The sequence below is a fragment of the Pituophis catenifer genome, unplaced genomic scaffold, assembly GCF_029215685.1.
Source record: "Pituophis catenifer annectens isolate HBS135680 unplaced genomic scaffold, rPitCat1.0.hap2 SCAF_1, whole genome shotgun sequence".
Lineage (NCBI taxonomy): Eukaryota > Metazoa > Chordata > Lepidosauria > Squamata > Colubridae > Pituophis > Pituophis catenifer.
In genome coordinates, this window is record NW_027256881.1 from 275,100,077 (window position 1) to 275,127,542 (window position 27,466).

General features: G+C 40.0%; 1 protein-coding gene across 2 annotated transcripts in view; it reads right to left on the reverse strand.

Moving 5' to 3' along the window:
* PHF21A (PHD finger protein 21A) overlaps nucleotides 1-27,466 on the reverse strand; it is a 179,779-nt gene that overhangs the window by 28,285 nt on the left and 124,028 nt on the right. For both annotated transcript variants that reach the window (XM_070931233.1, XM_070931232.1), the window contains one exon: nucleotides 3,814-4,002. In XM_070931233.1, coding sequence (XP_070787334.1) covers nucleotides 3,814-4,002 — 189 coding nt within the window. The remainder of the gene's footprint in view (nucleotides 1-3,813; nucleotides 4,003-27,466) is intronic.

Below are 27,466 nucleotides of genomic sequence, written 5' to 3' on the forward strand. Positions count from 1 at the left end.
ACATCACAACATTAATTATAAGTGGACCCTAGAGAGTAATGTCCAAATGTAAGGAATCATTCCTTCCAAGAATTCAAAAAAGAAAATACTATTGGTGTTTACTAGTCAAGGTTTTGCTAGCAATTATTTCAGATTATGAATTAACACTTTAACTTCAGCAAACTATGAATTTTCAGTATGGTCACAGTACCATACAAATATTTTACAAATATTGTAATTTGTTACTGCTAGTGTTTCCTTCTAACTCCTTTTAATAATTGTGCACATGTTAAAAATCCTCTAAAATTCTTTGCTAAGGCTACACCATACAAAGTAGCTTCATAATGTTGTGAAAGAACTGATTTAATTCTTCAAAATGATTAGACCTGAAATTTTAAAGAATTATTTGAGAAGTCCTGTGATTTATCAGAATTAAGTGTATATGCAATTTAGATAACAATTTTATTTTTTGGATTTTGATTAATTTAGTTTTTCTCTTATTAAACAAATAGGTTTATAAGTTTAAGGCTTTTAAAGAAGGTTCGCAACTGAATAATAAAAGAAAAAATGTAGCAATTTTAAGGCAATTTCACTAGAGGGCTCTTTGGTTTTAAATATCTTGTTTCAGGAGCATATTAGCTGAAAGTTAAACTATAAAACAGAATAAAGTTATTACAATTATAATCTTTTAATAGTCACAGTTTTTAATACTAGCTAATATAAATTATTCAGCTAATATAAATTATAAGATTATTCAAAATGAACTTAATAAAACTTCTATAGTATTTATGTTTACTTAATGTCAATTACTTTCAACAGCACATTAATCAAAACAGTCATATGAGCATCAGATAAATCTGCAATTAAAATTTCAAACCTGAAGTCGGTCTAACCAGTTAAATATCTACTTCATGGTAAAGGATTTCTAGCATTAAAATAGAACTAAAATTAAATAATATTTTTTTTCTTGGTTTACCAAGAGTGTACATATAATTTGACTATTTTTTCCAGTAATTTAATGGGACATCGATATGCTGTAATCAAAGGAATAATTACCATAAATTCAAGTCCTGCCTTAGCCATGAAAGCCAATTGGGTAATTTTGGGCCAGTCACTTTCTTTCAGTGCAACCCACCTCACAAGGTTGTTGTTGTGAGGAAAATGGAGAAGGAAGTTATGTTTGATATGTTTGCTGCCTTGAGTTGATAATAATAAGGGCAGGATATGAATAAATAAAAATATTTTATTTTTTCTTATACTCAAGTTGGCCAACAGTCAAGAACAGTCTTTCTGTTTTACTAATGACAATGATAATTCGTCAGATATCAGAGTCTGAAACAGGGATTTTTTATATGCAAATGAACCTTTATTATAAGTAGCAGAATAAATAAAGTTACACAGCTGAATGGGACAACTCACTGCAGCAGGGTCGCCGCTGGGTTGCCCCATCCAGCTCACCATGGGCAACTCGCCACAGGACAACTCACTGTGGGAAAATGCTAGAGGTGAGGGGAATCTCCTCCTCCTCCCTCCCTCCCTCTCTCTCTCCTTGATCTGACTTACTGCCCCCACCAATATCCCCTGAATTCTGTGGCAGAAACTCCTGTGCATCGAAGTGTGACTCTTTCCCAATGTTGTGGCTCCGTTGCCTGAGCCTGGGCTATCGAAAGATGCAGACTCTGAGAGTGAGGGGGAGGAGTTGGCAAGGCCTCCCTCTCCAGACCCTCCTCTCTGGCAATGCCTCCGGAGGACACTGAAGGCCAAACGATAGGCTCAGAGCCAAGCACGTCCCCGCAGCCACAGGTGGACAGCAACGAGGAAAATAAGCGCTGGCTGGACGCTCACCAGAGGCGCAGGGAGAAGTGTGCGCAGCAGAGGGGAAGGCGTGCCAGAGATTAGCTGAGTCACTGGACCACACCCCACAGGCTATAAAAGGCAGTGTGGTGGCCATTCGGACTCTGTGACAGACAAAGCTAATCTCTGGCGAGGCACTTTGCACCTTCGGACGCAACACCTATTTGCTGTGGATTTAATTACAATCTGGACTATTCAAACTGTGTGTATTTTTGTCTGTGTTATCGGAGTAAACGTTCTTGGCAGGCAGCCACGGAGTTGCTGCCAAGTTCCTTATCACTGACGTTGAGTGTTTGAAGAGTTTATTTAACCCTCGGCTGGCTGGTTGGGTGTGTGCGTGGTACGGGGACAGAACACCCAAGTGATCTTTTTTCTGGTGGGGGGGAAGTCCCTCTTTCCCTCTCTGCTTTGTCCTCCCCGATTTTTCGCCCCAGCCTGAGCTATGGAGGAAGAGGAGGAGGAGGAGGAGGAGGAGAAGTTTCCCTCACCTCCTGCATTCTCCCATGGGGAGAATGGGGAGTTGTTCTGTGGCAAGTTGTCCCACAGTGAGGTGGCTGGGATGAAGTGACAGCAGCGAGCTAGCAGCAGAGAGCAAGCGGTTGCAAGTTGTCCTAAACCCATTACATATAGGACTACTGATATTTGCAGCTGTACTCCCTTACTCTGCTTACTACTACTTGCAATACATCAGAGCCATTGGGGGGGAAAATGCAACTTCTTTGAGGTTCAATTTGTTGCCTTTTACCATGACTACTTAGAGAGCAAAATAATTTTTAGTCAAGCATTGTCTTTAGTATTCTTAATTCTTGTTATTTTGATAGGAATAGAGAATATTAATCCAAAACTACTTTGTACCATTACACTTTCATTATAATGTATTATTTTTACCAAGTTCTTTCGTTCCAGGGTACATATACTGGTACTACTTGAGGATAGAAATGCATATACTTCCTGTTGACATATTCTTCTCAACTTTTATCACACAATAAATTGCAAAAAAAAAAAAAATTAATGAAAAATCTTAATTTACTTTATCTAGTTCATAAACCTGCCTTCACCAATTTGACTAGAATTCTTTCATAAAAGTTGTCCTAGTCTTATTGTAATAAATATTAGATATTCGTCCAAAACTGAATTTCATGAGAAGAAAACACTTGTCTTTATTGGCTACATAAAATTGGTGTCAGAGTATGCAGTGAGAAAATGTAATCCTCAATTTGAGAAGTTAGAAAATAGGAAATGTGTCAACATTTTATTAAAAATGAACTTAAAGGTCAAAATTATTACATTATCTCCACCATTTAGACACACAATCTTTTATTGGGCAAGACAAAAGAAACTGCTTTCAGATATGCTATTTATAGTCACTTTTGGAGAAAATGTTTCTCCACCATTTATGAATGGCAATTAACATCATTTAACCTATAAACGGTAGAGGTTCTCCTGACCAATAGCAACAAGAAGCTTTTTCATGCAGAGGTTACTTTTTGCAACAGCAGTTGTAAGATTGATGGGTAACTACTTTATATATTTTAGATTTATTAGAAAATATATGGTTGATTGTACATTGATATATTATTCTGCATATACATCTTTATTTACAGACAATTAATTATACACTATTTCTGTAGTTTAATTGCCATTCACTGAAATAAATAACCTGAACTGATCAAAGATCTTGAAATAGATCCCTGGATGTCATCTGAAATAAACCAAATAGAAACAAGATGAGCATTAGTCAAGAGTAGAGAGGAAAATGGCAAAGACAGGAAGTAAGTACCTTTGTTTTTACTTAAAAGATTTCTGATAGCATTACCCGATCCTATAAACATTCACTCACTCCTATTCAGATCAAAATGATTTATTTTATAGTAAATGCTTGCTAGTTGTTACCTAAATTAACATTGATTTTATACAGTGATGAATTTCAGCCTAAGAAACAGCTTCCCAAAATCACAGTAACTAATTCAAACCTTTTACCTGTGATCCAAGCAGGTTTGGAGAGGGTGCAGTGGTCTGCTGCTGTGGCTGCTGCTGCTGCTGCTGCTGTAGAGGCTGTGATGTTTGTATTTTATTTTCTGTCTGTGCCAATGGCTGTATTTGAAACTTACTATCAGGCTGTTCCTGCTTTACCATTAAATTCTTTCGGAGTTGTTCAACTACTCTTTTCTAGCAAGAGAATACAAACAATAATAATATCATATACTTTTTGCATTACAGTAAAATACATTTCAAGATTTTTTTTCAAAAACAAATAGAAATAATGTAACGTTATAAGATGAACTTTGTTTTAAGGTTCTATTTTAAAAAGTCAGTTTTGTATTATTATTAACAAAATATGAATTTTGTTAACGAGTTTTAAGTTCCAGTTCATTTTAATTACTATTACATGTGTGTGTGTGTGTATTTATATCTGATTGTATTACCACTGTTTATTTTTATCGCTGTTTGTTAAACTCATTATAAGCTATAAAACATTTGATTAAATAAATTTCATATTAAATAAAAATAAAGAAAGCAAATTCATTTTTGACAATTGCTAATGCTGTCAAACCAGCAAATTTAAACAAGGATAACATATCACTAAAATCAGAAATTGTGGGCAATTCAATGAAGACGCCCCTCCCCCAGGAACTATTGCTCTTTAACAGCTCAGACAAAAATGTGGAGCCAAATGAGGGCATTCATCATTCAAACCTTTCACAAACTTTTATAACAAATCAGTTAAGTGTTATAAGCAACAACAATCTTGGGTTATCATAATATCTAATTCCTGCATATGGGAGTTTCTGCGTATTGCTAATATAACAGAATGTTCTTCCCCAGTTTGGGTGAACCTCCAATCCTATAATCAAAATTATTCATGGTGTTCCTGATCTTTATTCCACCAAGCCTTTTCCACATGCATAGGAGTGGTGCATGTTTTAGACTGCATCACATTTTCTGGAGTTCAATTATTTCTGTCCTTTTTAAGCTTGAAGAATATATTTTAAAAATTTATCATTAAAATGTCCACTGATTTTGTTAGCCCCTTATCCATACATGCCTATGTAGGTCATTTGTGGTATTCTGATATAAATTATAGTTCTATAATTTATTTCACACAAACTTTATTTTTTGTTTATCTGATGGTAATACTTTGTTTAATTATCTTACAGTAATTCTTATAAGACAATAGACACATGGCAATTTTTAGAGCTGGGCATTTATTTTTATCGACTAAAGTTCTAAATGTATTTGCCCAGAGATCAGGACAATGAAGTTCCATTTCTTTATTTAGGCATTCAAATACTGATGCATTATTTACTGTTTCTTTCTGAAGTACAAAATGATGTGTCAGCAAGTGTAGGCAAGAACAGAAGGATCATTTGCAGGAAGCAGAATACCATAAGGAAAATAACAGAACAGAAGCCAATTATACATGCCAAACTATTACTCTAATTATTCACAGTAGAAGAATATATGTTAGTTTATCTGGATAGAGAACGGTATTCAAGAGATGCTAGGCTTGAACATTCCCAAGCTAGGTTGCAATAAAAAGAATAAATCAATCAGAAGAGAAGGTAGGAAGAGCAAAAGTATGCTGTTTCAATTTTACAATTCTTCCTGGCCTTCTTCCTCAAGAAACTTGTGGATAAAAAACAGGGATGAAATTTCTCTAAGCTTTCAAAGTTTTTTGAAAGTAGGCTTTACCTACAATGTGTGAGAAAAAGGATGTTGCTCTGCATTGCTCTTTTTGTCTTCTGTGGAAAACTTTGGCAAAATACACTCCCTACTGCCTTCTATTTATAAAAGACCAGATACACAAAGGCAAAAGTTGAGTTTATTTTAATTACTTCATAAAATTAATGTAGTTATGCAACAAGTCTATAATCCAAGAAATACAGTGTTCATGTATATATGTATAATGAGCCTGGTGGTACAGAGGTTAGAATGTAGTATTGCAAGCTATCTATGCCCACTGCCACGAGTTCGATCCTGAGCAGCTCAAGGTTGACTCACTCTTCCATCTTCTGAGGTCAGTAAAATGAGGACCCAGATTGTTGGGGGCAATATGCTAATTCTGTAAATCACTTAGCAAGTACTGTAAAGCACTGTGAAAACAGTATATAAAGTGATATATATATATATATATATATTTCGTTTTCGTAGGCTTTTATGTGCATATTCTTTCTAGCCAGGTTTTACCTAGGTAAGCTAAGTTGTTCCACAGCCCTAGTTCTGTGAAATCTCATTCACAAGTTTCTGGGCTTTTTGCATCTTGCTGAAAAGCAACAACTCTGTGCTGCAATTTGGGAGACTCAAATAAGGCAGAAATAGCTATTTGAGTCTCCCAAATTGCAGCACAGAGTTGTTACTTTTCAGCAAGATGCAAAAAGCCCAGAAACTTGTGAATGAGATTTCACAGAACTAGGGCTGTGGAACAACTTAGCTTACGTAGGTAAAACCTGGCTAGAAAGAATATGCATACACACACACACACACACACACACACACACACACACACACACACACAGATTTATTGAAGGTCAATAGGAATTTTAACTATATGAACTTTTATTCCAAGGAAACTAAATGATCTTATAATAATTAGAATTTCTGAAACCATATTTTAAAAAGTGATACTTACATTCATCTTCTATTTCAGCAATTAACAATATAATGAATGCCAGAAAAGAGCACCATGGAAATACTATAAAATAAGTGTCTGCAACACTATATAGTCCAGGGGTGTCAAACTCAAGGCCCCGGGGCTGGATCCGGCCCACGGGGTGCTTAGATCTGGCCTGCAGGGCTGTCCTGGAAATAGCAAAGGATTGACCTGTGGTGCTTATGCCAGTGAAAACGGGCTCCCAAGCTCCATTTTCACTGACAGAGGGTTGCAGGAGGCTGTGGCAGCCGAAAATGGAGCTCAGGAGCCCGTTTTCACTGGCAGAGTGGTCAGGCCACCACAGGCACCCCTGACACGAGTGACATCGAGTTGGCCACGTCCACCCAGGCCCCCCGAGGTCAAACACAACCCTGATGCAGCCCTCAATGGAATAGAGTTTGACACCCCTGATATAGTCCAACTAGGTATCCATAGGATTGTCTACTCCAACTAGGACTGGCCCCAGAAATCAGATCAACTCGAAAATTTATTAATCCTACATTAGATGGTCTAAGGAACTGAAGCCAGAAAGCATTGTACTTCAGTGGCAGTGCTAACACTCTGGAACAAATTTCCTGGCAGATATAAGGATGGCCCTCTCCTTGTTGATATACAGAAGTTAGCAAAGGCAGAATTTGGCGAGCCTTCCCTGGATTTTATTATGCCATTTTTAACTTTTATTTTAATTGTTTGGTTAATGTCATTACTACTCTTTTGATGGAAGGTTTGTACACTGGATGTTTCAACTGGTTTTATTTTCAATATAGGCTGTTAAGGCTAGAGTAGGATAAAAATATGTAAAATAAATAATTCAATGCAAGCATACTGTTCAGCTGGTACAGATGTCCTACAGATAGTCTGCAACCCAGGTCAAAAATGAGATTCACAAATTCAAAGCTTTGGAGGTACAGGCAGAAATGCACAAACTGCTTTAATATTTCAATAAAAATATTCTTCAAGTCAAACTCAATTCCTATAACTACATAGACAGAGAATTGGTCATTCCATCCAGTCTTCTTGGCATCATTAGTCTTAATAAAGTAATTCTATTTATCTATGGATTTGACTGAATCTATTACCTGTTTCTAATGCAAACGTACATCCTATTTTGCCTTTTGGGGAGGATGTATTTACAATCATTTTCTGATATTTGTTTCTACTTTTATCCAAGCTGCTATTTATATATTTGTTGTTATGCTGTTTACGTTGTGTTTTTCTCTTGTAAGCCACCCAGAATCATGTCAATGAAAAGAGCAGTCGTACAAATCAAAATAAATAAAGGGTAGTACTGCATTCTTTGTAATCCTGTATCTAATATTTTGCCAGGAGTATCAGCCCATTTTTTAATTTACTCAACTACTTAGGATCCATTTCCTCTAGTACAGTGGTTTTCAACCTGTGGGTCGGGACCCCTTTGGGGGTCGAATGACCCTTTCACAGGGGTCGCCTAAGACCATCGGAAAACACATATTTTCAATGGTTTTAGGAATAATTTTATGGTTGGGGGTCACCACAACATGAGGAACTATATTAAAGGGTCGCAGCATTAGGAAGGTTGAGAACCACTGCTCTAGTATGTCTTTGATATATTATAAATCACATCATTTTCTGTTTTGGTAAGCATTTCTACTTTCAATCTCTTTTCCCAGCTGAAGCATCACCAGAACACATGTTTATAACATCCTGTCATCTACTCATCCCACTCCATTTTGGATCATTCAGGCCTTCCTTAAATCTAGCTCTTTGCAATTATTCTTTGGCTTTGGATATAGAAAATATACTTCAGTCAGGTGACACAGCCATGATTTATAATGATCAAAGAATAATAATTATATCCTAAGGAAATGAATAATTGGACATAATAGCTAAGGAATATAGCAGAGCTATCTGAATGTATTTATATATTTACACAACTGCTCATCCCACAGTATTGAGCACTTAATGACTGTTTTCATTTATATCTTTTATTTTGAAGGACTTAACATATATTTTAGCCTATTCTGCCCACATTTTGTCAACAGAGCCATTTTTGCAGGTAGTCCTTCAGCACTAAACAAGACTGAATACAACTCTAATCCCCCCTATAAATAAACCATTCCTGAATTAGAAAATTCAGTTAAAGTAGGTAGCATTCATCTATCCTTTATAGAAAGAACAAAGAGAATAAATAATATGTACTATAATATGTACTGTAATAATATATACTAGTTTGAAAATTGCTTTGATTCTGGTATTCATTGGGGGGGAACTTTTACTTTAGCTCCTGAGGAGTGACACTGTTGCCACTTTACTGTTTCCAGTAATACCTAATCTACAAGGTCATGGACACCGTGTCTTGGAAGAATGAATGGCTTTCTTCTCAGCTAGAACTGTCACAACAACAGTTTTGAAGAGGAAGTATTGATTTCATTTGACATCTGATGGAGCAAAATGTTTTTGAATGCCAACACTGATCATATAAATAAAATGTCTTAAAAGTAATATAATATGGAATAGCAAATATAAGAACTTTACTTCACATACTATTGTAAAAATAAATGCTACATAGCAGAATGCAAACTTTCCTATCAAGTACACCAATAGCTCATAGAACAATTGTTTGACAGTTTGACTGTGACAATTATAGACTGTGGAACCTCTGCACTAGGGCTTAAAAAAGATCAAGTGCTTGTCACTCTCATAGCAGGTATAGTGAGATAGAATGTGTGAACAGTCCATTTTTCTTTATAATTACACTCCATTAACCTTCTACATGAGAGTTCCCTTGTGCTTTCATACCAACAGCACCAACTGCCCATTTCTGATAAGGTTGTATGGAGTTTGCAAGAATGGGAAATATAACAAAAAAAATCACTTCAATATTGAACATTTAAACACAGGTTAAGCACAATTCTATAATTTAATAGCATATGCACTCAGCTTAGAAAAGATTTAAGGGAATCTTCTTCTATCTACCTTTCTGTAAAACTTCAATACATATAAAACAAAATAAAAAAATAAAATTACTTGTCATATTGAAATAATTATTGTGATCCATTTTCATTGCAGAATCCATCCCAAAAGGCCAATCAGCATGATCAGAGCCATTTATACAAGAAAAGCAACAAAGGATAAGATGACACAACAGAGAACAGTTCACATCCATAATAATAACATAACCCTGGTTGGAACACTATTCTAAATGCTATCTTTTCTTGATGCTAATCTACCTATAATACTCAGGTTTCTTATAAATGAAACAATATTTATTTTGATTTAAAATCACCAACACCCCTTTGGTAATACTCTAAATAAAACTGGAGCAAAGTAATTTCACAATCAACTTTTTTTAAAACATAAAGACAATATTCTCTGAATGAATGCATGTCCCATTTAGAACACAGGAAACATAAATAAGTTTTCCAAGCTCTTTAAATCCAGTATGGCTAGATCCTCAACAAGTCCTGCTTTAGTCCTTACTATGTCAGTGAGGGGAGGGTGTTCCTGGAGGGATGAGCAAAGGAGTCAGGAGTATTTACCAAGAGTTTTTTATTCTCAGTAGAGTCACCCAAAGCATGAAAGTCATCCTAGCTGCCCAATTTAAGCAAGCAGGTATTAGGCAGTAGCATTATAGGAAGATGCAGGTAGCAGATGATAGCTTTAATGGCAATGGCATCAATTCATGTCACATGGGAAAAGGCAATAGTAAACTACTACTGTATATTTTTACTAAGAAAACACATGGATTTCTAATATAAAATAATTGACAATGTAGTGCCAGATGACAGTTCTCTCATGTTTAATGGCATTCAACATGCTATTAACCAAGAGCTAAGGAACATTCAGAATACTGATGCTGTTTTTGACATGGCTAGATTAAAGCCTTTTGTTTGACATTGCCATACAGGAAAAGAAATCCTACATTGAAAATATAATTTATATAAGAACATGGAATATAAGAATCATTAACATGGAATAACTCAGAACAATAAAATATGAAATAAAATGATTACAAATTGATATCTTAGGCATCAGTGAATTGAGATGGACCAGGACTGGACACTTTAAGTCAAACCACACTGTTTATTACACAGGACATGAAAATTAAAAAAGGAAGTGTTGTTTTTATAATTAGGAAGGGCACAACAAGAAGAATACTTAGCTACATTACAATCAATGACCAAATAAGATTGATTAGACTATGAGGACAATCCTTTAATATGGCAATCATTCAATGTTATGCTCCAATCATCAGCGCAGAAGAGGAAGTTGATGAATTTTATTATTAAGTTCAATTTGAAATCAACAGAATATGCAAGTTCATTGAAGACTAAAATACCAAAGTTGGAAACATTAAAGAGAAAAATGTTGCTGGATCTGAATGACCTAGGAAACTGAAATGAATACCAACTTATCCATTTCTACCATTCCAATGATTTCTTCATAGTTATATCTGTCTTCAAATAAAAAAACACCACCTCTGTACATGGACATCAACACATGAAGTACATAGAAGGCAAACTGACTATAGTTAGTACACAGCAACCACACTGGGACCAGCAATTCTGTTGTTAAGCCCCACAAGAGCTAGGTGGAAAATCATGACTGTGAGAACACTGGAAATGTCGTGGCGAGACAATCGGGGAATTAGCAGGCTCCCATGAGCTCTGCGAAAACCTGGACTGACAAACCGCTGTCAAGCGGTCTTTGGACCAGAACCGTCCTGTAGGGGCGGGAAAGGAGGAGAGGCACCTTGGAGACTGAGAAGAACAGGCAAGTTCCTCGAAGGTCAGAGGACTTTCTCTCTGAATCGGCAGCAGGGGTGGCAGCCATTGCAGCTGTCACGAAGCTGGGGCAACCGGGCCAAGCAACGAGCAGAAGCGGTGAAAGGAACGGAGTTTTGAAGCTGGATGAGTGACAGCCAACCCAGATGAAGTAACAGCACTAAAAAGCTTTTAAATTTGGAAAAACCCCAGCAAGAAATTGGTAGCTAAAGGGCACAGGGGGAAGAAAGAGGAGGTCGGAAGCAGAATTTAAAGGGATAAAAACCCGAAAAGAAAATTGACTTTTGGAAGGAAATTATTTGGAGAACATCAAAGATTAGAAGAAATAACCCTAAATATGGAAAAAGGATTGGAAAATATAAGCAGATCCTTTTTTCCTCTTTTTTGAACATTAAGATAAACAAAAGAGAACTGAAATAAGCCCCTGTAACAGAAGTGTTTTTAATAAATTGAACAAATATAACGAAAAAAAGATTGAAAAGAAAGTATTGCTTAATTGGGACTGGACTAAACTGAGTGGATATTTTTAAAGTGATAGAGAATAAAAGAAACTAGTAAAATTGTTAATTGAAACAAAATGGATACCATGTTAAATTGCCTATAAGAATTGTGGATGGTAGAGAGACACCTTCAGGAGGAAAAGAATGGTGCAACTTGTAACTTTTGTTTTGGAAAATTCTGAACTCTGTCTGAGATAATAGTGGTGAGAACTTTTGGAGGAGGATTTTTCTGTTTCCAAACGGCTTGACTTTGGAGGAAGAAAGAAAAGGAAAAGAGATTTATAACGAGACTTTTAAAATTGGAATAAGACTAATTTGGAAAGAGTAAAATGGAGCAAGAAATCAGAGAGATGATTATAATGATGTATTCAACTTTGAAAACGGAAATAAGGGAAATGAAGACATTGTTGCATGGAAAATTGAAATCTGAGGATTTAATAACTGATAGAACATGTTCAATCTGACAAGCAATTAAAGACAGAGATACAAGATGCAGAGATTGAAACCAAAGAAGAAGATAAAGACAATGAGATTAATTATGTAAAATTAATTGAACATGAGAACAATAAAAAAGAAATTTTGGAGAGTATACTGAAATTAACAATGGGAAAAATAAAGAGGATGGGAAGAGACAAAGCTGGATAGAGAGATGGAATAGAAAAAACACAAAAAACTTATATGATTACACTGGGATTAACAGTGGAATGACAAATAAGAGAGAAAAAGATTGGAAAATACTAGGAAATATAGGGCAAAATAGAAGAGTCCAGGACTTTGATTTACAAAATAATTACAAGGAAGTTAACAATGCTAAAACAAGAGAAAGAGAAAAGAGAGGGGAAACAATGGGACAGATAGGGCAAAATAGGGGAACTCAAGAAGTTAGAACACAAAAGAAAAAAAGGGGAAAGAAAAGGGTAAAAATAAAAAAAAGGAAGAGAGAAAGAAGGATAGAAATGAGAGAAGAATATGTTACAGATACAAAGAATTGAATTGTGGATTGAAGCTAAAATATTTGAAAATTAATTACCCTCATAACTTTGAATGATTGCTAAATAATGAAGGACTATCTCAGGGATGAAATGCTCCCGGTTCGGACCGGATCGCCTGATCCGGTAGCAATGGAGGCGGGTGGTTCGGAGAACCGGTAGCAAAAATTCCTACTCCCCGCCCCATGCCCAGCTGAGCCACACAATCATCAGAGGCTTTTTTTTTTTTCTTTTAAAAGCATTTTTTCTGTAACCTCTTCGGTGGAAAAAATGCTTTTAAAAGTAAAAAAAAACCTCTGATCGTGTGGCTCAGCTAGGATCATCAAAGGCTTTTAAAAGAAAAAAACCCTTTTTTTCTTTTAAATGCCTCTGACGATCCCAGCTGAGTTGCCTGATCGGCAGAGGCTTTTAAAGGCATTTTTTTTACAACCTCTCGAAGAGGTTGTAGAACAGTGCTGTGGAGTCGGAGTCGGAGTCGAGGAGTCGGAGTCGGAGGAAATTTTGGGTACCTGGAGTCGGAGTCGGAGTCGGCAAACAATGCACCGACTCCGACTCCTACTAAATTTAGATTGGAATTTTAAAAAAAGCAAGTTTAAATGTCCCAATTCACAAAAAGTTATAATTAATGACTTCTCTACTGTAAGAATAAAGACCAATGCATGCAGTGCCTCACGTAACCGCAAAATGAACACGTTAAGTGACCGTGAAGAAGCATGCTTTTCATGTGCTTCACTATAAGGCACGCAACGCACAATTAGGAGTGGCAATACTTATACTTTCCATAGTGTTGTGTTCTGCTGTTACAGGGAACGCAGCGCCCATGGGTAACCTAGCCTCTCACTGATAAGGGATTAAGTAAATATGTTTTTTGCAGGACTAGAGACACTTGCATAAGTGAAGGGAATGGAGGGTCAATAGTTCAAGACTGAAGCTGTAAACCATTGGAAAAACTGCTGTCATTCAGCTAAGGCTATAAAAACTTGTAACTCTGATTGTTAGCTTAAACTTTAAACATGACTAAACACTGTTTAAATTTATGAACCAGCCAAATACTCTGTTCAAAGAAAATACATTGTATGTTTGTATGTGTGTTTCTAATTATTGTTATTTATTCATATTTGTTCTCTTTTATTCTTTAAAGTTTAACAATTCATTCTTTATCTTAATATCTTTATATTTGTTTGGGGTTGGCTTTCTTCCCTTTCATCTTTTTTATTGTACAGCAATCTTTCTCCTCAAACCTACCACCTCTCTCTTTTCTTTCCTTCTTACTTTCTCTTCCTCACCCTCTTCTTCTCCTCCCTACTTCCTCTTCCTTTCTCCTTCTCCTCCTCTCTTCCTCCCTCTCTTACCCTCACTCCTACTCTAATTTCCCTTCCCTTCCTTCATCCCTCTCTATTGCTGTATCCTTTTATGTATATGGACTACTCAGAGGGCTGAAAAAGTTATTTTTGACTGGTCCTCTCCCTTTTGACCAGTCCTCGAACTTACGACTGTCCTCACATTTTACGTTTTTGCCCTATCTTGTCACCATGGTGAAGAGAAGCAGTTGTGAAATGAGTGACATGGTTGTTAAAAATGCTGCACGGGCATAAATGTGAGGATGGTCATAAGTGTGAGGACCAGTCAAAAGTGCGAGGACCTGTCAGAAATGACTTTTTTCAGCCCTCTATACACATAGCCATGGCCACCCGGTCACATGACCAGCTAGCCACACCCACCCAGTCACATAACCTCCAAGCCATGCCCACAAAATAAGCCACGCCCACAGAACCGGTAGTAAAAAAATTTAGAACCCACCCCTGGTTGGGGGTCACCACAACATGAGGAACTGTATTAAAGGGTCGCGGCATTAGGAAGGTTGAGAACCACTGGCTTAGAAGAACTTGGTGGAACAGCTTCTTGGATTCAACTGTAAGTGTTTATATTGTATAGGACAAATCATGTCTAGGTTTAGTGCTGGGATATATAGCTTATTTGTTTGTATAAAGCCATGTACGTACAACTTACAAGACTGTGTATGTTGATATTAAAAATCTAATTATATGCCAGTTAGTATAACATATTTTATATTTTAGGGAAAGAGGCATCCTAAACAATGGCAAAAAGACTGCTAACAACAAACACAACAAAGTCTACTGTTTATGAGCACTTTGCATTATCAAGTGATGGAAAACATTACGTGTGCCAATGTATTAGAAAAGATGATGATGGTGAAAAACAATGTGATGCAAAAATTAGCAGTTTCAGTGGGCCTGATAAAAATGCACCTACAAGAGCATCAAATTTGAAAAGACACTTACAGCGTTTTCATCCCAAAGTGTTAGAAGCCGTGAATGAGAAAGATAGCAATGAAAACATTGCATCTACTTCTGTGACAAAAAACGTTCAGAAATCTACTGGAGAACAATCACAAATAAGAAAATTCTTTATATCTGACAAAGTTACCATAAGGATGACACCAGAAAAATTCAAACACCACATTATTGAAATGGTAGTAAAGAATAGTGTACCACTATCCTTCTTTTCACAGACAGCCTTTTTAGGCCTAAATGGAGAAATGGCAAAAAAACTTGGTGTTTCTCTGGAAAGAGAAAGTATAAGGAAACTTATAATTGAGGAGGCCAAATGTAAAAAGGAAGAACTACAGAAAGTTATGAAAGGACGTTTTGTCTTCCTTAAAATGGATGCATGCACACGTCACAGAGTCAATTATTTCGCTATTAATGTTAGATTTGTGGATGAAAATAACAAAACAATAACACGGACCCTCGGAGTAAAGGACACTCAGGCACATCACACCAGTGATTACCTTCAGAAGTTAGTGGAGGGTGTTCTAGAAGATTTTGAAATTAAAAAGGAACAGATTTTATGTGTTGTGACAGATAACGCTTCTAACATGTTGAGCACAATTGAGAAGATGAAGGCAGATGAAGAAGGTATCAAACAGATATTAGACTTAGAGGAAGACAGCTCTGCAAGTATTAGAGAAAGTTTAGAAACTGAAGAGAATGCTGACATTTTTTTAGACAACTTTGTTGAAGAAGCATTGAAGCTTGCTACTATTCATCATATGCGATGTGCTGTTCATACACTGCAACTTGCCATAAGAGATGGATTAAAAGATCGCCATGCAGCTACATTAATTGGCAAATTACGGCAAGTAACTGTTGCAGCCAGGGCCCCAAAAACAGATGCAATTTTGAAAAGACGTGCAGGAAAAGGAGCCATTTTGGATCAAACAACTCGCTGGGGAAGCACTTATTTAATGGTGAAGCGTTTGCTTGAACTTAAAGACTTCATAGAAGAAATGGACAATGAAAATCTTGCATTAACTGCAAGCCAGTGGACACAAACAAAAGAGCTGGAGAACCTTCTTTCTCACCCCTTCACTGTCACCAAGAGGTTGCAATGTGATGATCTAACCCCGGGTAAATTCCTCTTGGAATGGAAGAGCCTGTTATATCGCCTGAACAAAAATGGAGGGTTAATAGCTGAGGGCATTGCATCTTCAATGATGAAAAGAGAGAGTCTTTTGCTGGAAAATGAAATCTTGTTAGCGGCTATTTATGTCGACCCAATGAGCCGACTTTTATTGAACAGTAAACAGATTGCTACTGGGAAAAAGGCCCTCTATGATGTAGCAGTTCGCATGAAGGGATTACGACCTGAAATACCTCCACAGGAGGATGGAGTTCTTTTAAGCAATAGTGGTAACTCAGAATCATCTTCTTCAAACGAAGAATTAGACTTTGATTCCTTCTTAGACAAAATGGAAGTTGCTAAAGGAAAGCGACGTCGCATAAGCGTTACAGAACCAGTAAATGTCCAAATAAAAAAATTCCAACAGGAGTTTTATAAAGCACTAAAAGAAGTTGAAAAGTATGATCGCTCATCAAAACTTACTGTTGAAGAAGCCATCCTTGTTTATCCAGAGATCGTTAGTGATGTGGCCAGAATAGTTACTGCAATGCCACCCACCCAAGTCAGTGTCGAAAGATTATTTTCAGCCCTAAAAATAATAAAGTCTGACTTAAGAGCCTCTATGAAAGAGGATCTGGCAGAGGCAATTCTCTTCCTTAGAACTCTACATTGAATTGATTTGCATTTGCTAAGCCTATAACTACATTTCAAGATTAATATAAACCATTTCTAGGTTTTACAGATTTTGTTTTTGGTTCATATAGATAAGCTTTGTTTTTGTTCTAAAACAACCAAATAATGTGGTTTGTATTTTTGAACTGGTAAAGTTCCTGTTCCTGATGTTTATGCCTGCTGCTACTATCCAGCAACTTGATTAATTAAATTAATAAAAAAAAATTAATAAAACTTTGTTGTTTTCATTGTGTTTGTCTTTTGCTTAAACTGTTCAATACAGTAGACTGTTGGCTTCCCAGCCAGTAGTCCTGTGGTAATGACATGTATGTTGCCTTTCTTTCCTTCAAGGAATGTATAAAATACATTCGCATATTAATACAGAGGAGTCGGAGTCGGGGAGTCGGAGTCGGAGTCGGAGTCGGAAGTACAAAAAACTGAGGAGTCGGAGTCGGAGTCGGAACATTTATCTCCCGACTCCACAGCTCTGTTGTAGAAAAAATGATTTTAAAAGTAAAAAAAAAAAAATTGGCCACCCCCACCCAGTCACAATACCACCACCACCACCACCACCACCACCACCAAGCCACTCCCACAGAACCAGTAGTAACAACTTTTAGATTTCCCCACTGGACTACCTGTATATTATTGCTAAAAGATGGTGGAGGAGCTCAATTATAGCATCAAAGACATGGCCAGGTATAGGTAGTCCTCAAGAAATGACAGGTCACTTAACTAATGTTCAGTTACAATAGACAAAGTTACAACAGGCATCCCAAAACTACATATGAGAATTTCAAATTTATGATGGCTGCAGCCTCTCTGAGGTCATTCGCCCTTACCAACACAGGGATGCCACAGCACTCCCCAACTCTCTTCCCCTCCCCCCCATCCTGCCCCAACACGACCTACAGTGCTTGGGCCTGTTTCCCATTCCTCCTAGAAGCAGCCGCTATTTTCAGAACTCTGACAATTCCTTATAAAAAATGGTGGCTGCTTTCGGAGCTTTCTGCTCCGAAAGGCTGTTGGGAGATTGAAAACCTCTCTTGGCTCAAGCTAGGCTTTGGGAAGCCGGCACCTGCATGTGAAAGTGGCAGCTTCAGGAAGAGCTTCCCAAATCTTCCCTATGTTTTAACTCCCTCCCTTGCTCAGAACATCACATTTCTTCAATTAAAATAAAAAAGCTGGGAGAGACGTACTTCTTGATCTCTCCCCCCCTCCCCCCAATTAGATGCCAGAATTAAACTCCACACCTCTGCCCTCCAATCTCGATCCCTTTTAAAAACCTTATCTAGACTCCCGGCTAAAGTGTAGACAAACGGAAGCAAGAAAGCAAGGAAAATCTTTCTGCAGCTTTTGCCTTTTCGCCTATTCAAGCCCCAACGGGCTTTCTAAGAATTTTCCCCAAAGAAGGGGGAGAGGTGGACAGAGAGAGAAAGCACACAATTTATTTTTCCTGTAATACACCCTCTTGTGTGGAAAACCTTACCTCTAGAGATACAGATATTATCATCTCTTATAGTATTTTGGAGGGCAGTCAAAATAAGTCTTCCACGGAACATCTGACATCTGAATAATAGAGGAATTGTTCTAACATAAGGGATTATGTTGTTTCTTTTTCAGATGAAGTGTTTTAATGTTTTGTGTTTTATAATCTTATATTTTAATCTGCCTGTATAGACTCAGTAATCTAGAAATATTGTAATACATTGTCAATGATACAGAATATGGCCTAAATGTTAGGGGCAAAGAAATGTGTTTTCCACCGAAAATCCTATGCAAATAAATATGAATTTAACTAAGATAGTGATGGCGAACCTTTTCAGCACCGAGTGCCCAAACCAGAACACGTGTGCATGTGCACGTGCTGGAATGCCGGAAACCCAAAGACCAACTGGCCAGTGTGCATGCCTGTTTTTTGGCTGTTTTTGGCCTGGGATTTTTGGCCATTTTTCTGACCACTGTCAGGCTGTTTTTTTGGGCCGTTTTCGGCCTGAAAAATGCCCTGAAAATGGCCCAAAGAACGGCCTGTTTTCTGGGTGTTTTTCAGGCCGTTTTCAGGGGTTTCGGCGCCCACGAAGACCAGCTGGCTGTTGTGGCTCCGTTGCCTGAGCCTGGGCTATCAACAGATGCAGTCTCTGAGAGTGAGGGGGAGGAGTTGGCAAGGCCTCCCTCTCCAGGACCCTCCTCTCTGGCAATGCCTCCGGAGGACACCGAAAGCCAAACGATAGGATCAGAGCCAAGCACATCCCCGCAGCCACAGGTGGACAGCGATGAGGAAGATAAGTGCTGGCTGGACCCTCGACAGAGGCGCAGGGAGAAACGTGCACAGCAGAGGGGAAGGCATGCCAGAGATTAGCTGTGTCACTGGACCACACCCCACAGGCTATAAATGTGGGTGTGGTGGCCGGTTCAGTTTGTGACGAGCAAAAACTGGAAATACTCCATGATCTCTGCTTTACTGGACTTTGCCTGCTTTATCGGACTGCATTTGGATTAATCTTTGTTTTGTGTGAGTAAAGTCTGAATTGGCAGCTAGCCACTGGGTTGCTGCCAGCTTTATCATCTAAGAGTTTTGTCGTGTGGCTTATTAACTCCGGGCCGTCTGTGGGGTGTGTGCGTGGTACGGGGACAGAACATCGGCCTGCGTGCATGTGCATGCTGGAAACCAGAAGAGCAGTTGGCGACGGCATACGTAGCCACAGAGAGGGCTCTGCGTGCCACCTCTGGCACATGTGCCATAAGTTCACCATCACAGAACTAGGGTATTCATCTCAATATCACCAGTCTTCCTAAACATTTAAACTGTACTATATGATATGAAAGTAATAAATCTAGCTTGGTTTATGATGTCTGAAACATCCATTGTAAAAAGAAATCCCTAAAAACTTAGATTTGTAGATAAAAAATATTTTTATTTCTATATTGGAAGCAACATTGGACAACAGACAATATAATAATCTGCAACTGCAATGTAACTTCAGTCTTTTATTTTTCTTTAAATTACCTGAAGAGCAGATATCATAAAACTTCAAAACTGCCAAATGTGCATAAAATGGAACATTTTAATGGCAGAAAACTTTCTGGCCCACCTCTCCAGCTGGTGTTCCGAGCTGAAAATGTCCAGCACCAATTCAAGAATGCTGTTTCTTACCTTTAAAGATTTAAATGGGTTGGGGTCAAGAAACACTTTATCAACTTGGCCACTTTTTAAGATCAGGAGCAGAAGGCTTCCCCTGTATCCTTGTCTGAGGTAACTCCACTGTTTTAAAACAAGACAGATAACTTTTTCTACAAAGGCTCCATATTTATGGAATGCTTGCCATGTGAAATATGTTGAGTTGCATTTCTGTGAAGTTTTAAGAATCCATAAAGACATATTAAGACATTCCACCGGAGCATATTCTGTTTGGTTTTATTATATACCAATATATGATCTTGTGTTTTTAGGTTTCTGTTTAGAAATACTTTAAAGAAAAAGCTGATTAAAAAACAGTGGTTAGATTGTCCTCCTTCATCTAGAGGCAGTAAATGTGTGAAAATCTACAGAAAAAGCTCTATAAAAGACATAAGATAGTTTTAAAAACCAACAAATATACACTCAAGAAAAAAAGTGAGTGTATTTCATTTCCACTGCAGACTTGCATACTTTGCAATGCTAGGTCATCCAGACCCCACTATTCCAAAACATGTCAGGTATGGACTGCAGTTATCAAAACACTATCCAGCTCTTTATTAAGAGAACTATATGTCTGTATTTTATCCAACACAGAAATTGGTGATCATCTGGCTCCCCACACAAATTTAAGAATGCCTTATCTTCATACACTGTGCTGGATCAGCATACTGTTTTGGAGATGAGCAAGCTGTTTAGAAAAGGCATTTTTAGTCTATATTAGCAATTCACTTTAAGGCACAAAGGCAGCTGAGTCAGTCAGCATTCAGTGGTAAGTTACAGGAATTCTCTATCATGGAGACCAGGCATTAATATTCTCTAAAATACTGCTGAATCCACAGACATATACAAAGAAGATGGGAAGTTGCATAGTATCTTGTAAACACATCTGTCAGATGGACAGTCTTTTGAATAATTTCAGTAAGAATATTTCCTGTTGTTAACATAGTGAAGAAGCTTTTTCTCTAAAGAATGTACTAGGAATGCATAAACACTAACTAAATTCACTTAATTTTCAACTGTAAAATTGCTTCCTCGTTTTATTACAGGATAGCTGATACAGAATATTTTAAGCCAACTTTCTCTGATCTAATATTCTATAGAAGTGCTTGATGCTACTTACTGATAAGTATCATAGAATTATAAAGCTGGACAGGGTCATTTAGATGACAGAATCCAACCCTCTGATCAATGAATATAATGGACCTTAAATTCATTATTTATTGCTATGATCTATTATGCTGCTTCACTCATATCAAATCTAATCAGCCAGCAAGTTACACGGTAAAGGTTATATAAGAAAAAAAATAACACGAGTATCTTCTAATACAGTGTAATATCCATCACTCTACATTTATCTCAGAACTGTAAAAATAAAATTCAAGGGCCTCCCAGGGTAGCCAAGTCTTAAAAAGTCTCCAGAAGAATCTTTGAGCTAGCATTCCTACAGGAGGGGAGGTCCTAGCAAGAATCCCTGCTTCAGTGTTTCTTTTATTTGAACATCCTAATAGGTAGGGATTCTCTGGAGACCCAGTTTTTATGCAGCAGATAGGCATACGCTACCAGATACAGCCAGTATCATAAACCAGCTCCATAAATAACACATTGAAATAAACCAGTAGGTAATGTAATGTCATAGCTGTAGCATCATGTGATGTTATCAAGCCTAGCCTACAAGCAACAAGCAGCCTAATTTTATGAGCCATGGTGGCACAGTGGTTAGAATGGAGTATTGCAGGCTAACTCACTGCTCATTTCCAGGATTTCAATTCTGACTGGCTCAAGGTTGACTCAGCCTTCCATCCTTCTGAGGTAAGTAAAATGAGGACACAGATTGTTGGGGGCCATATGCTGACTCTGTAAACCGCTTAGAGAGAGCGCTGTAAAGAGCTGTTAAGGGGTATATAAATGCTATTGCTATTTCTAAGTGATCTTCAAGGACAATCCCATTTACAGTAGATCTAGTTACAATAATCCAAATGGGAGTTGATAATGACAAGAATTACTTTTCTCAGTGAATCTCATTCAAGGCACAACTGTATTGGCACACCAACTAAAGCTGGGCAAGGGCCAAACCTGTTACCCACTCTTTTAGGTGGAGTCATGAATACAAGAGCATACCAAAACTTGCTGTTTTAAGAGGCTCAATCCCCATCTGCACATCAAGTTCGTATTAACAGAGAAGTGGCAAGACTCTGTCCAGATTAGGCTGAGTCTGAACTGGTTTCTCTCGATCCAGAGAGGACTTGTTTAGAGTCTGGAATGCCAATGTTAGAAATAGTAAAGAGGAAAATATAATTCAAATGTATAGCCTAGGAAACAGAAATGAAGCTAGAAAACACTTCATCATTATAACAGTTTTCCAGCAACTAAAACAGTGCCTATATGCATGGACATCACAAATGGGGTACACAAAAATCAAACTGATTATATTATTGGTAAAGAAAGTAAAGAATCTCAATTATAGCAGCAAAGATGCGGCTACAGATTGTCCATGGAACAACTCACAATCTGCTCATGTGTAAATTCCAAGCAAAGCTAGAGAGAAAGAACAAAGCCAACCAGTTTCCATGATATGATCCTAATCATATACCACAATTTTTAAGGAGAACATTAAGAGTTGTTTGAATTACAGATGTGCCACTATATACAGCAGCATTATATATATAGTTATATAATTATTGATATGTCACTATAGGAACTATGGAATGAAATCAAATAACGTGTTCGGGATGAATGTGAAAAGGGACTATCAAATACCAATAGATAGAAGAGAACAAATAACGGAACTTCCCAAGAACATCAGATTAACAGAGTTGGAAGGGACCTTATAGGTCATCTAGTCCAACCCCCCGCTCAAGCAGGAGACTCTACACCATTTCTGACAAATGGCAGTCCAATCTTTTCTTGAAAAGTCTCAAGTGATAACGCTCCCACAACTTCCGAAGGCAAGCTGTTCCACTGGTTGTGTTCTGTGCCCCGTCCTCACACAAATGCAATATCCAACACCCCTGCCAATAATGTATTGTATAAACAGACCAGAATTCCTGGCAGATGACAGTTCTGGCAGCTAGTTGTAAAACGCCTGCCAAATCCAACTAGTATTCCCAAAAAGTAGGAGAGGCCTTATCTGCAGTCCGTTTTCAGAGCGACAAATTATCCACAAGAGTTTAGTCCAAAAGGGGCATTGGTCCTACCTGAGACGCACCTTCTCGTTGGGTGGAGACAGCAGCCAGTGTGGGTAGTACTCACCCAATCAGCTTGAAGGACTAAGTCTGTCAATAAGTTTAAGTCCCGCTCTTGTTGCTGGGCAAACCAGCTTTTGGCGAAGAACTGAAAGAGACAGACTCGGCGTGTGGGAGAAGAGTCAGAAAGTCAAAGAGAGGAAAAAGACCAGGCTGGCATACGGAGGGTCTGGCTGCTGTCTCCACCCAACGAGAAGGTGCGTCTCAGGTAGGACCAACGCCCCTTCTCCATTGTGGGTGGAGACAGCAGCCAGTATGGGACATACCCAAGTTCACTGTCCTGAAACCTGGAGGGGACCAAGCTGGTCTGAAACATCCTCCCTAGAAACGACCCGCTGCAACACCTGCCGTCCAAATGCGGCCTCCGCTGAAGTAAATTTGTCCAGTTTATAGTGGCGAATAAAAGGTGCCGGCGAAGTCCACGTAGCCGCCCGACAGATCTCCAGCAACGGGGCCTGAGTAGCCCAGGCTGCCGATGTAACCGCGCTGCAGGTGGAATGTGCAGTCACACAGGAAGGCCGTGGAAGAGAACGGAAGTCATAGGCTGAAGCGATAGTCTGTCGGATCCAGCAGCCTATGGTAGAAGACGACACCTTGTGACCCAAGGAGATGGGAAGGAAGGAGACAAACAGCGCCTCCAATCGCCGAATGGTAGCAGTCCTTTTAAGGTACATTCGTAGTGCTCGCCTGACGGCGTTCACGAGGATGTGAGGGTCGTGGACAGAAGTTTGGGAGAATGAGCTCTTGTGAGCGGTGGAAAACAGAGTTGAACTTAGGCACGAAGGTAGGATCCAAGCGGAGGACCACGCATCCGCATGGAATACACAGAGATCGGCACAGGTGGACAGGGCAGCCACCTCTGAAATACGGCGAGCGGAGGTAATGACCACCAAGAAGGCAACCTTACAAGACAGCAACCTGAGAGATGTCGTCCGCAGGGGCTCATATGGAGGCCCCATAAGTGATTCCAAAACCAACGGAAGATACCAGGTAGGGTAGCGGTGCAGGACCAGAGAAAACGACGAACCAGCGGATGCTGTGCCAAAGACGACAGAGACCCGCAGGAAAGCACAGAGGAAATAGCTGCCACCTGGTGATGTAAGGTGTTAGGTGAAAGGCCATCGTAGAGTCCCCGCTGCAGGAATACCAGGATATCCACAATAGACGGCTGGAGAACAGGCACACCCGTCTGGTCACACCATGAGCCGAAGGCCCGTCAGGTAGCAGAATAGATCCAGTCCGTTGAAGGGCGACGCGAAGCCTGGATTGTTCGAATAATGTCACCCGGTATGTTTGCGCCTCTCAAAGTGAGCTGCTCAACCTCCAAGCGGTCAGACTGAGCCAAGGAAGATCCGGATGGCTCAATGCACCCTGGGTCAGAGCATCCACCTCAAGAGGAATGCGCCAGGAGGGAGCGACCAAGAGGGAGACCAAGTCCGCAAACCATGCCCTCCGGGGCCAATGAGGAGCCAAGAGGATCACCTCTGCTTGTTCGTCCAGGATTTTGCGGATGACTCTGGGAAGCAGGGACACCGGAGGAAAAGCGTACAAGAGACCTTGCGGCCAAGGAGCCCGAAGGGCATTGGTGGCCTCCGCCTGAGGCTCCAGAAACCGGGTGAAGCAGCGGGCAGTTGGGCATTTGAGATTGTTGCAAAAAGATCAGCAACCAGAGAGCCAAACCGAAGGACCAGCTTTCGGAAGATCCGTGGATGGAGATGCCACTCTGCATTGTCCACCGCTGCCGGCTCAGCCAGTCCGCCTGAGTATTGGCGACCCCGGATATGTGCTCCACCTGAAGGGAGCCGAGGTAGTGTTCTGCCCAGAGTCCCAACTTCATGGCCACAGACAACAGGGACTTCGATCTGGTGCCCCCTAACTTGTTCAAGTGCGCCTTGGCTGTAACGTTGTCTGTTAGCACTAGAACATGAGCTCCAGACACAAGGTGGTGAAATGCCCTGAGAGCGAGAAAAAACGCCTGAAACTCCAACCAATTGATTGGACGATGAGCCTCCAACTCGTTCTACATCCTGAGCCAGCTGACCTTGGCAATGGGCCACCCAGCCACGAAGGCTGGCGTCCGAAGTCACCACTACCCTCTGAGGCTCGAGGAAGAGGCAACCCGCCGACAGGGCTGGGGACCGCCACCACCGGAGGGATCTGCGAACTGAGGAGGGAACAGGAAGCGGCCTGGTTGACGTGCCTCTACCCGCCTTCTGTAAAGGTAAGAGAAACCATTGAAGCTCCCGGGTGTGGAGCTGTGCCTAGGGAACAATGGCTATGGCCGATATCATCTTTCCCAAAAGTTGAGAAAGAACAAAAGGGGAAACCGCCTGACACCCCTCAATCCTAGACACTAAACCTTGTAAGCTATCTTGTCATTCTGGGGAAAGGAAAACCCTACCCTGAACTGAATCAATCAGGGCCCCTAAATGGATCAGGGAAGTAGAAGGAACCAGATGGCTCTTCTCCAAATAGATGGAGAACCCATGGGAAGCCAACATTTCCAAAGTGAGCTGAACATCTAGGATAGCTTGTTGAGTGGAAGAAGACAAGACAAAAATGTCGTCTAGGTAGCAAAGGAGTCTAACAGAATGGACCCTGAGGGAGGCGGCTAGTGCAGCCAAAACATTTGTAAAGGTACGGGGGGCGGAAGAAAGACCAAAGGGCAAAGCCCTGTATTGATAATGAACCCCCCCATAACAAAATCTTAAATAACACCTATAGGAAGGGAGAACAGGGATATGCAAATAGGCCTCCGTAAGATCTATAGAGGAAAGGAGATCGCCCCTCCTAACACCGTCAAGTATAGATTTCAAAGAGTGCATCTTAAATTTACGGTATACGACATACGGATTTAAGCGTTTTAGGTCCAGAATGGGTCTCCACGCACACGAGGACTTAGGCACCAGAAAAACACGGGAATAGAATCCCGTTCCCTGTTGATCGGGAGGAACAAGTTGGATAGCCCTGATCGCAAGAAGATGCTGAACCGCAGCGTCCATAAGCGCTCTCTTTTTGGAATTACGAGAAAGCAGACAGCAAACAAAGGTGCTCGGGGGGGGGATTCAATGGCCAACCCAGACTGTAAGGTGGCCAGGACCCATTTGTCAGAAGTGAACTTCTCCCAAGCGGTGGCAAAGAGGGCCAATCTGCCGCCTATGGTAGGGCCGGAGATCCAATTAGCGCCAGCGCCGGTAGGAATGACCTCCTCCTCCTCGAAAGGGCCGTTTGGAAACAAAGGACTTGCCCCAGAGAGACCTATCCTGGGAACCCTGTTGCCTGCCAAAATTATTAAACGGCTGAGGGGAAGAAAATGAAGAAGACCCCCCCCGGTGTCAGCACCTCAAAATTGGGAACGAGGAGCATACAGTAAGAAGCATGACTCCCCCGTATGATACGATACGTAGAGTCCTGAACAACCGCCGGACCGGAAGGTTCAGGATGAGGTGAAGAGCCTGAGCCCCACAAATCAGCAGTTGAAATAGCCACGGGACAGTCCTGAAGTGACAACTGGTCAGGCATAACCGGGCGAGAAACACTCGCAGGAACCAAAGCTCCAACAACAACTGGAGCCGGGGAATCCGTTGAGGCAAGGTTAGCACTAGCCTTGGCACACAGTTTGGTTAAGACCTTGTCCCTCCGTTTCTCATCCTTTGAAGAAACAACACAATTGCCGTGGGACTAATGGTGGGAGTGTGACGAGTGCAAAGCCGGGGATGGCTCCCTGGAGACCTCCCGGGCAAGTGGTTGGATAGCAGACAAGGTGTCTGATTGACCAGAATCATGAGCACCGGCCCTCCAGCCGTGCTTGGACTTTGCCACGGCTTTTGGCATCAGGGAGGCTATTAGACCTCCATAACAGGCAAACAGGGTAAGTCCAGCAATGAAGAGGTCAGGCAATAATAGGAGCGCAGAAAACTCCACCAATTAGAAACCACTGGGGATAGGAAAACCTCCAATATCCAAACGGGAGCGCAAGGATTCCACAAAATGGCCACCAATGCACAGGAGCGAGCCAATAAAATGGCGGCCGCCAAGGAGCACAGGAAGGAGGCCACTCCAAATGTCCACACAGCTCCAAACAGGGAGCGCGAAACTCCACTTACAAGGAAGGGCTGTTGAAAGGAATGAGGAAGCCCAAGCCGCTCCAAGAAAAAAGGTCCCAACGGCCGCTGGAAGGCAATAACTGGAGCGCAAAGCTTCACTATCAAACAT